Genomic DNA, 11467 nt, shown 5'->3' with positions numbered 1-11467 from the left:
CTGTTCTATCGGAAACATTAATAAATGAAGCCCCCTGTCTCCGTTTCTTCCATCTCCCAAAGTCCCAGATATTTGCCAGGACTTTAGGAAATTATATATTTGGGAAGTCTATCAGGACTTAAAGGAGCAGCCATAGTTTATTGTGACAAAAGGTTATTTCTTCCTCTCACCCAATCTATGCTTAGTTGAGCCCACAAAGGAACAGTCGGACCGTAATCAGGATTTGGCTCTTTACGTAGTGGAGGCAGTTGCATCAGACGGGATTTGGAAGCTGGACAGAGGTTTGGCATCTTTACTCTATTTCTCCTTTCTGTAGTTCAGAACAAAGCTGGGTAGGCCCTCACAGTTTCCTGATAGTCATTTATAGTCCCTGGGGCATCCACTGGCTGAAGGATGTTCACAGTCTCTCTTTCCTTCCTAAAAAAAAGTAAGGGGGAAAAAGGCTGCTTCCCTTCCAGTTTCAGGGATCTCAGAATCATTGCAGAGGGAAACAATGGGGAACCTACAACTGGTCACCTAGCTCCTTGAACTAATTCCTAAAACTCACCATGGTGTCCAGCCCTGTACTACCCTGGTTCTTTGAAAAGCACACATATCTATGACCAAAAGTTCATAGGGATCAATTGTCTTTGGTCAACCTTAAGAAAGCATTTGCTGTACTGGTCTGTGGCCAACGGCACACAGGACTTTACCTTTCAGAACTTTTGGAGAAGTAACATCACCTTCATTTCTGCCTGAGATGCAGATGAAAAGCCATTAATTTAAAAGTCGCCTTAAATTAATGCATGCCAGCATGTCCAGGTACTCCTCAGATTTATGCATTAATTAAATAACAAACAGTACTGGGGGACATCTTAGTATCATGGACTGCAGCCAGAGCTAATCATTCCTTGATATCTGCTGTTCTGCTCAGAGGCAAGGGATCTGTAAGGAGCAAAACCTTCAAATAAGGTGCCTTCCTCCCCCATTCAAGCTGTGAAGCAGTTGTCATATAGTCACAATGAATTTAGACGGTAAGAATCATTACATCTTTCCTGATGATATACAGGTGACCACCCAGTTGTATTCATATTAGAAAAATGTGCCAATAATTAGAATGAGGGCAGGTGCTAAAACTCAGGTGAGTTTTCTCCATAAGTTAGTTGCTGCAGATTTTCTGGGTTGTGGGGCCGTGGTCTTGGCATTGTAGAACCTGACATTTCGCCAGTAGCTGTGACACAGAGAGTACGCCATCTTTCTGCGTTACACCACTGCGGATGCCAGTCACAGCTACTGGCGAAACGTCAGGTTCCACAATGCCAAGACCACGGCCACACAACTCGGAAAATCTACAGCAACTAATGAACTCCAGCCATGAAAGCCTTTGACAACGTATTTGTTTTAACTTACAGTTTTTAATGGGAGCTGACTCAAGAGCATTGTACTAGGAATGTAGATATACAATGTTTTAAATAAATACATTTTTTTAAAAAAACCACCAAGCCTATAGACTCATGAGATTTTGACTGCAACAAAAATCAATTAAAAAACGTTGAAGAGTTACCATTAAACTTGCATATAATCTTGATCCCTGGCAATCTGTGGTTGGCACTGCCAGCTGTGGCAGCCAGTTTTACGACTGTGCCCACTACCTTTGGTCAGAATTCCAAAGGGCACCCGCAGGCTCAAAGAGGTTGGGGACCCCCTGCGCTAAACTTTCCCGGGGACCCCCCTCTCCGACTGCCGTCCCAGACTCACACGAAAATATCGTCCCGGTCCAGGATGCAGCTCAGGGATTCTTCCATCTGATAGATCTTGTAGAAGCGGTGACTGAACACGTCCGCCACCATCATCTGGGAAGGGAGACGGTCACCCATTATGGAGGGGAAGGCGCGGGAGACGCTGGTCCGCGGGGGCCAGAGCCCTCTTCCCTCCTCTCCCGAACTCACCTGCTCGGATGGCACGCCTGTGTGCTTGGACAAGGTGCGGCAGAGGTCGAGCACTTTCCCGGCCTTTGGGACAATCAATCTGTGCTGTTAAAAAAACAAAACAGAGAGGGCAGGGTAAGGATATCGAGACCCAGACCTGGCTGGTACAGGCTAGTCTGATTTCATCAGCTCTCAGAAGCTAAGCAGGGTTAGTTAGTAAGGTCTCCCTTGCTCGAAAGCCAGTCGAATCCGACTCTAGGGTTGCGGTGCTCATCTCCATTTCCAAGCCGAAGAGCCAGCGCTGTCCAAAGACGTTTCCGTGGTCATGTGGCTGGCATGACTAGACGCCGAGGCGCACGGAACGCTGTTACCTTCCCACCGAAGCAGAACCAGAAGAGATCCGGGCCCTGTGGGACTTGGTGCCGTTCCGCAGGGCCTGTAAAACGGAGCTCTTCCACCTGGCCTTTGTGTAGGAGCCGCCGCCACCATCATTACGCCATCATCATCATCATGTTGCCATCATCACCATCCTTCTATCTACGCCCCCTATTGGTCCCGCAAATTGACCATCCCCAGAGCAGGGACTACTGGGGGTGCGAGACGTGCCTGGCAGAGGACAACGCTGTATGGACGTATATTGTTGCTGCTATATTTATTGTTATTATTGTTGCTTGTTGTTAGTATTTTCAGAACCCCACCCTGAATTTTATAGTTAACTAATTTTGGAGCACCGTAAAGTAAATTTTAGTGAACTGTAGTTAATGTATTCTATATTACTCTGTACTGGTTTAATGTTTTAACTTGGGCGTTCGTGCCCCTTGTGAGCTGCCCTGAGCCTTCGGGGAGGGCGGGATATAAATTTAAAGATAAATAAAATAAATAAATAAATATAAACCCGTTTATCTACTTGCAATTTCTTGCTTTCGAACTGCTAGGTTGGCAGGAGCTGGAATCAAGAGACGGGAGCTCACTCCGTCAGGCGGCACCCGGGTCTCGAACTGCTGAACTACTGACCTTCCGGTCTGCAGCTTCAGCTTCTTAACCACTTGAGCCACCGTCCGCAGGATATCGAGGCCCAGACATGGCTGGTCCTGGCTAGTCTGATTTCATCAGCCCTCAGAAGCTAAGCAGGGTTAGTTAGTACTTGATGGCAAAAAACAAAACAAAAGGATATCAAGGCTACCTGTGTACCCCACACAACCCTGACCTGGAGAGAGCCCATACGAGCCCAGTCCCATCAGACCTCAGAAGCTAAGCAGGATCAGCCCTGGTTAATATTTTGACACCAAGGGCATCCAGGCTTGTGACGCAGAGGTAGGTAACGGCAAACCACCTTTGAGATCTCTCGCCTTAAAAACCTTCAGGGGTTGCCATAACTTAGCTGCAACGTGACGGCACTTTCCACCATGAGAGACTGGGCACAGTACACGAAGGAACAATGTTTAAACTTGAGGCTTTCTACACTACAGCCTCTATGGTACCAGAGGAGAGGCAGCTGTGGAATCTGTTTGCGATATACCTCCACGACACTTACTTCAACACCAGATGTCACACTCCCAAATAAGCCTCTTTTTGTTGGACCATAGAATCATAGAAGGAAGGGGCCATACAGGCCATCTAGTCCATGCACGCGCTGATGGACGAAACAGTGTTGTGCCGCCGTCACGTCTGATCGTGTTCTGGTGGGTATAATTGCGCTGGCGCAAAGAGCCATGCCTGATTCTGCTTTTGCACAACTCTGACTGTAAAAAAGTTCTCCCTAATATCCAGCCGGTACCTTCCCGCCCTTAATTTCAACCCATTGTTGCGAGTCCTCTCCTCTGCTTCCAACAGGTACAGCTCCCTGCCCTCCTCTGAGTGACAGCCCTTCAGACACTTCAAGAGAGCCATTGTGTCCCCCCATCAACCTCCTCTTCTCCAGACTGAACATTCCCAAGTTCCTCAGCCTTTCCTCACAGGGCTTGGTGGTCTCCAGGCCCCCGATCACCCTTGTTGCTCTCCTCTGCACCCGCTCCATTCCATCCACACCCTTTCTAAAGTGGCACACAGAGACTGATACCACCCCCAAGACCATGACTATGTGTGGTAAGAAAACAGCAACTTGACAGCAAAAAAAGGATATCCAGATTAATATATCTCTGCGTACTCAACACAATTCTGGCCTGATTTAATCAGATTTCAGAAGCTAAGCAGGGTCAACCCTGGCTAGTATTTGGATGGGAGACCTCCAAGGAATATCAAGATTGTGACGTGGAGACAAACAATGGCAAACCACTTCTAAAACCCGACAGGGTCAACCTTACGACAGCTGTGACTTGACAGCAGAAAAACACATACATACAAAGTTGAACTCTGGACCCTCTTAACCACTTGAGCCACCGCAGGATATCGAGGCCCAGACCTGGCTGGTCCAGACTAGTCTGATTTCATCAGCTCTCAGAAGCTAAGCAGGGTTAGTTAGTACTTGATGGCAAAAAAGAAGGCTATCAAGACCCCACACAACCTTGACCTGGAGAGAGCCCATACGAGCCCAGTCCCATCAGATCCCAGAAGCTAAGCAGGATCAGCCCTGGTTAATATTTTGACACCAAGGGCATCCAGGCTTGTGACGCAGAGGTAGGTAACGGCAAACCACCTTTGAGATCTCTCGCCTTAAAAACCTTCAGGGGTTGCCATAACTTAGCTGCAACTTGACAGCACTTTCCACCACGAGAGACTGGGCACAGTACACGAAGGAACAATGTTTAAACTTGAGGCTTTCTACACTACAGCCTCTATGGTACCAGAGGAGAGGCAGCTGTGGAATCTGTTTGCGATATACCTCCACGACACTTACTTCAACACCAGATGTCACACTCCCAAATAAGCCTCTTTTTGTTGGATCATAGAATCATAGAAGGAAGGGGCTGTACAGGCCATCTAGTCCAACCCCCTGCTCCATGCAGGACCAGACTAGAGCATCCCTGACAAGTGTTTGTCCAGCCGCCAGGGAGATGTAAAGAGAGCGATCGTGTCCCCCCTCAGCCTCCTCTTCTCCAGACTGAACATTCCGGAGTCCCTCAGCCTTTCCTCCCAGGGCCCTTGGTCTCCAGGCCCCTGATCACCCTCGTTGCTCTCCTCTGCACCCGCTCCATTCCATCCACACCCTTTCTAAAGTGGCACACAGAGACTGATACCACCCCCAAGACCATGACTATGTGTGGTAAGAAAACAGCAACTTGACAGCAAAAAAAGGATATCCAGGTTAATATATCTCTGCGTACTCAACACAATTCTGACCTGGATAGCCTTTGAAAACCCGACAGGGTCAACCTTACGACAGCTGTGACTTGACAGCAGAAAAACACATACATACAAAGTTGAACTCTGGACCCGAGTCAAGTTAACAGTGAGACGGACTCCATTTTGATCTCTGGAAATCACCGTGGGCGACAACCAACCTCCGGGCATCCTTCTCCCCTTCCGATAACCAGTTTGGCCACTTTCTCATCCCTTCTCCCTTTATCTTCTCTCCATCCCCAAATATATACAAGCTACATTGCGGGGCTCATAGTTCCACAAAGCTTCAGAAGCAGCCTAAGTCAGCTCCCCACCAATGCTGCCTCTAAGCTATGGAGTCCTGTGAGCAAAAATCCTGCTCTGTGAGCTACCGGCATTAAAGTTGTGAGCAAGTGATTTGGCTTCTGGATAAATTAGTTTGCTCTGGAGCCATCCCTTCCTGAGCTAAGACAAAAATGTGTGAGCCAGAGGCTAAAAAACTGTGAGCTGGCTCACACTAACTCAGCTTAGAGGGAACACTGCTCCCCACCCCACCCCTGGAGGGGCTGGCCGGCACCTGCTCCGGTTTCTTGCTGGGATCCATGTAGACAAAGAAGATCTCCATGACCCGCTCCTTGCTGACGGGCAGAGGGACGCTGAGGTAGCAGAAGGGGTCGAAGGTCACGGAAACTTTCCCACACTCGGGGCACACCAGGGTCGACTTGAAGAGCCCATGGAAGATGTCGACGATGATGGAGTCGTTGCGGCGCTTGTGGTTCCGCCACGCCTCCTCTGCGACTTCCTGGAGAGAAAGGAAAAGCAGAAGCGGGTGAGCATCTAGCGCCGTCTCCGCGCCTTAGGGTGATCGATTCTGGTCCGGGAAATTCCTGGCGATCTGGAAGAAGCGCTTGGAGAGGGGAGCTCAGCTGGGCTGATTTATTTATCTGTCATATTTATACCCCGCCCTCCCCACCGAAGCAGGCTCAGGGTGGCTTACACAAAAAGATTAAAACACACAGATAACAATTACAAATAGTCATAGGTAAAGTTAAAGGTTCCCTTGCTCGAAAGCCAGTCGAATCCGACTCTAGGGTTCATCTCCGTTTCAAAGCCGAAGAGCCAGCGCTGTCCGAAGACGTTTCCGTGGTCATGTGGCCGGTATGACTAAACACCAAGGCGCATGGAACGCTGTTACCTTCCCACCAAAGTGGTACCTATTTATCTACTTGCAATTTCTTGCTTTCCAAAAACAGTCCAGTACCATAAAGTGCTAGTAAACGTTAGGTCTGATACGGATAGTATTTTTTAGCGATGGCGGCAGCAATTCAATAGTCTATTCTCTCGATCAGCTCCTTGTTCTGTATCTTTATGCAGCAGGCACAGGCTGTTGATGGTAACTCCGAACAGGGCTCTCTGCCTTCCAGTTATTGGGTGGGGCTCCTTAGTTGAAGGCCTGGTGGAGGAGCTCTCTTTCAGGCCCTGCAGAACTGCATAAGGTCCCGCAGGGCCCTGATCTCTTCTGGGAGTTCATTCCACCAGTATGGAGCCGCCACTGAGAAGGCCCTGGCCCTGGTTATGGCCAGCCTGGCATCTCTGGGACCTGGGAGGGCCAGTCAATTTTGGGACCCTGACTGCAGTGCTCTCTGGGGAACATGTGAGGAAAGGTGGTCCCTCAAGTGTGTAGGCCCCTGACCATAAAGGACTTTAAAGGTCAGAACCAGCGCCTTGAAGCGAATTCGGTATCCTATCAACAGCCAGTGCAGTGCTTTCAGCACAGGCTGGATGTGCTCCCACATAGGGAGACCCATCAAAAGCCTGGCCGCAGCCTTTTTGCACTAGCTGTAGCTTCCGGGTTTGAGACAAAGGGCAGTCCCATGTAGAGATCATTACAGTAGTCCAGTCTCGAGTTGACTGTCGCGTGGGATCACTGTTGCCAAGTCGTTGCGTTCGAGGAAGGGAACCGACTGCCTGATCAGCCGAAGATGGTAAAAGGCTGACTTGGCAGTGGCTGCTACCTGGGCCTCCATTGTTAAGGAGGCATCCAGGAGCACTCCCAAACGCCTAACCTCCGGCGCTGGGACCAGAGGTGCCCCCATCAAAGATTGGAAGTGGGATCCCTATGCTTGGGCCACCTCAGCTCAGGCACGGGACTTCTGCCTTTGTCGGATTCGATTTCAGTCGGCTCAGTCTAAGCCACGGCTTGTAATCTTCCTTGTAATCTTCCAGTGTAGAGTCAGACAGCAGATAGAGCTGAGTGTCATCTGCATACTGGCGACACCCCCAGCCCATGCCTCCGGGCAATCTGGGCAAAGGGGGGGGGGGTGCATATAGATGCTAAATAGCATCGGGGAAAGCACCGCCCCTTGGGGCACTCCACAGTCCAGTGGGTGCCTTCGGGGTAGCTGTTCTCCCAATGCCACCCTTTCTCCCCGACCTTGAAGGGAAGAGACAAGCCACTGCAAGGCAGGCCCCTGGCCTCCAGGGTCGGCGAGGCGGTGGATCAGTAGCCGATGGTAGACCGCGTCGAACGCTGCCGACAGGTCCAACAGCAACAGCACTACCGATCCGCCCTGATCCAGATGCCTCCGGAGATCGTCTGCGAGGGCGACCGGTGCTGTCTCTGTCCCGTGGCCTGGGCGAAAAGCGGACTGTCCATCAGAGCAGAGGTCCATCAGTGGCTATTAGCCACAAGGTATAGATAGGGACTCTTGGTCTGGGGCAAAGGATGCTCTGTATTCTTGGTGCTTGGAGGGGGGCAACAGTGGGAGGGCTTCTAATGTCCTGGCCCCACTGGTGGACCTCCTGAGGGCACTGGTATTTCTGGCCACTGTGTGACACAGAGTGTTGGACTGGATGGGCCTTTGGCCTGATCCAACATTGGCGTCTCTTATGTTCTTATGACTGGGAGGGATCTAAAACGGAAGCGTCATCCAAAAAGCTCTGCGACTGCATTGCCACAGCCCTCTCTATTATCTTGCCCAAATAGGGCAAGTTGGAAACCGGCCGGTCATTTGCCAATTCGGCCAGATCCAAGGATGGCTTTTTCAGGAGAGGGCGGACTGCTGCTTCCTGTAGTGCCCTAGGGAACAGTCCCTCCGAGAGGGACTTGTTGATCATCTCCCTTAGGGCACCTCAAAACCCATCAGGGCCAGCTTTGATTACCCACGAGGGCATGGGTCAAGGCAAGGGTTGTGATACCATGGAGTCTGCCCTCCAAAGCTCCCGTTCCCTCTAACGGAACCAAACTCTGTAGTTCGGTTGCAATTCTGGGAGAACTGCAGGTCCCATCCTTGAGGTTGGGAACCCTGCTGTCATATTTCCTGGCTAAGGCACCTGGCTGAACAAGGAAACTGGCAGTCAAAACCTTTGAAGACGTCTAGGCACCGTTTCTAAGCTGACATGCAGTGCTTCCTTCCGCCTCCCCTCCCACGTCTTCTTGTTCTTTATGTTTTACTATGTTTACGTTCTTTGAAGTTTCTTTTATGTTCTTTGAAGTCCAAGGGCAATTATTCAGATCAGCTCTTCTTAAACTGGGGGGGGGGGAGGAAACACATGGAAGGGGGGTTTGCCAGCATCTGTAGCCATCCCACAATACGGTTTGAGGACAATGGAAAGCTTCCAAGACTCAAAACAGAGGCCTTGGCAAGGTGCAAGAATGCCTTTCAGGGATACCTGGAGCCATCAGCACTGGGCTCCAATCCCCAGCCATCCTTCAGCATCAGGTCAAGTTACTCATGATCCAAAGGGCACCTCCGGTTCATTCTGGCTGCTGTGTTATTTGCTGCAGCCCAGGTTAGTAATCAGGGCCTCCGTGGAGAGCCTCCAAATTCTTTCAATAGTCATGGTAAAGAGTGATGGACTCTAATCCGGAGAACCGGGTTTGATTCCCCACTCCTTCACATGCAGCTGCTGGGTGACCTTGGGTCAATCACAGTTTCTCACAGAGCTGTGCCTCAAAGGGTGTCTGTTGTGGAGGGGGGATGGGAAAGGAGATTGTAAGCCATTCCGAGATTCCAAGGGAAGGGCAGTGTATCAATCCAATCTCTTCTTCTTCTTCATTTGAACAAGTGAACATTGACTCACGAAAGCTCACCTCCTGCCACTTTAAGGTGCTACTGGAATCTTGCTCTTTTCTACTGCTACACACAGACTAAGATGGCTACCCATCTTGTTTCATTTTTCAAACACACAACACCATCCGAAAGGAACCTCAACTTGGGATCTCCGTTCAGTCGCCCTCATTCTGCACTGTTCCCGTGCATCACACACTCCCCTGTGGCTGTATTTCTCATGACTCCCATCCTGGATACTGTTGCTGCTTTCTGCCATTTAAAAACAATGCTTATCTTATTCCAGCGGTGTTTCAGCGACTGAGTACAGCTTACGTTTTCTTTAACAAGCTGCCTCAAGCGGTGCTGGAGAGAGGCAGGCTATATAAAGCTACTAGAAACATAATAAGGCCCTTAACACTCTGTCCCCCCCTCTCCTTCACCACCTTCTGTAAAACTCAACACCCCTTAACGGGGCTGATCCAAAATGCATTACGAGTGGCCCTGGCAGAAAGGCATGACATTCCCAACAACAGGGGTCTCCAACACAGTACCCCTGGGCTCCATGACGGCCACTAACACCCTCCCTGGTGGTCACCGGGTGTTTTTAAGAAGTAGGAGGGGCCGGGGGGAGTTTTTGCCTGGCAAATCTTCTTGTGGGCCACTGTAGATCTGATCAGCCCTGCAGATTTTTAAGAACATGGCTTTGGCAGCAGCTGCCACCGCAGCACGATTTGGTCACCCCGAATCAGAATCCCCAGCAGCTGCTCAGCGATCCCCTCTCACCTCATCCGGCCGCCCGGCAGCATCCTTAAGCTCGATGTACTCCTTCTTCTTGACGCGGTTCAGGTCCTCGTGCAGCCCGTCGAGCAGAAAGGAGAGAAGCTCCTGAGAGTCGTGCTGCTGGTAGCCAAGGAACTGGGAGGCGAAGTGACCCACTTTGGTCTGTGGGGGAAGAGAAATGCAGGATGGTGGCTATGAGCCACAAGGTAGAGATGGAACACTCTGTCTGGGGCAGTGATGCTCTGTATTCGTGGTGCCGGAAGGGGACAACAGTGGGAGGGCTTCTGGAGTCTGAAGGACCTTCTGATGGCACCTGGGTTTTGGCCGCTGTGTGACACAGAGTGTTGGACTGGATGGGCCACTGGCCTGATCCAGCATGGCTTCTCCCATGTTCTTATGTCTGGGGCAGTGATGCTCTGTACTCTTGGTGCTTGGGGGGAGCAACAGTGGGAGGGCTTCTGGAGTTCTGACCCTGCTGGTGGACCTCCCTTCGGCACCTGGGTTTTGGCCACCGTGTGACACAGAGTGTTGGACTGGATGGGCCACTGGCCTGATCCAACATGGCTTCTCTTATGCCCTTATGTCAGTGACCTTCAGCTCCATGAACAGAAAGGAAGGGAAAAGAAAAGGCAGATGTGGCTAAGCAGAGGGGCCTTGGCTGAGTGGCAGAGCATCTGCTTGGCACGCAGGATGTCCCAGGTTCGATCCCTGGCACTTTTAGTTTCAAAAGGACCAGGAGAGCCGCCGCCAGCCGGCAGTACAGACCTTGACAGACCGAAGGCCTAAAGCAGAGGTGTCAAACTCATTTGTTACGAGGGCCGGGACATAAATGTCACTTTGTTGGGCCGGGCCATGTGCGCCATAAAACATAATGCCAGGTACCGGAGATATAAAAGGACAGCAGCTGGTAAGCTCCGAGTTGTTGTATCCTCAGTGCAAGGCCCCATCATGGGCTGGGAGGGGGGTGCAAAGGGAAACCCATATGGGCGGACTGGAGAGCCAGTGGTGCAGCACTGGGCAGATGCTCCCACAATGCTTGACTGCTGCAGACAAGGGTTGTTCTGCTGTGCTGAAGCCACAATCGGAGTGGCTCCACCTACACTCCCCCCCCAAGCACTCCTTCCCTTGCATCAGTTGCTCACGGGCCGCATAAGAGCCCCGGAAGGGCTGGTTCCGGCCCCCGGGCCTTATGTTTGACACCCCTGGCCTAAAGCACTTTTGTGCGCCCGGCTCACCTTGAACATGCGAGGCACAATGGAGCGGTGGTGGCCAGACCACTGCTGCTTAATGAGGTCAGCGTAGGCTTCCGCGATTTCCCCCTTCATTCCCAGGGGGTTTGTGAAGTTGAGCTCCTCCAGGTAGCCGTTCTTCAGGAAGTACTCCGTGAGAGAGGGCACGTTGCTCAGACACTGCAAAAAGGACAGGAAGCCCTTCACGAGAGAGGCACTCGGCCGGGCCCGCGGCTGTTAT

The 11467-nt window shown here is 51.1% G+C and overlaps 1 protein-coding gene across 1 annotated transcript in view; it reads right to left on the bottom strand.

Moving 5' to 3' along the window:
- The window catches only part of USP11 (ubiquitin specific peptidase 11), a 48178-nt gene that overhangs the window by 20265 nt on the left and 16446 nt on the right, over window positions 1–11467 (bottom strand). The window contains exons 7-11 of the mRNA XM_015417275.1: window positions 11233–11406; window positions 10001–10159; window positions 5743–5967; window positions 1929–2012; window positions 1738–1832 (exon numbers count right to left, since the gene is read on the bottom strand). Coding sequence (XP_015272761.1) covers window positions 1738–1832; window positions 1929–2012; window positions 5743–5967; window positions 10001–10159; window positions 11233–11406 — 737 coding nt within the window. The remainder of the gene's footprint in view (window positions 1–1737; window positions 1833–1928; window positions 2013–5742; window positions 5968–10000; window positions 10160–11232; window positions 11407–11467) is intronic.

The sequence above is a fragment of the Gekko japonicus genome, unplaced genomic scaffold (genome assembly GCF_001447785.1).
Source record: "Gekko japonicus isolate JY-2015 unplaced genomic scaffold, Gekko_japonicus_V1.1 scaffold1748, whole genome shotgun sequence".
In the NCBI taxonomy this organism is placed as follows: Eukaryota; Metazoa; Chordata; class Lepidosauria; order Squamata; family Gekkonidae; genus Gekko; species Gekko japonicus.
Note: the sequence above shows the minus strand (reverse complement) of the source record. Positions and strands in the feature narration are given on the sequence as shown.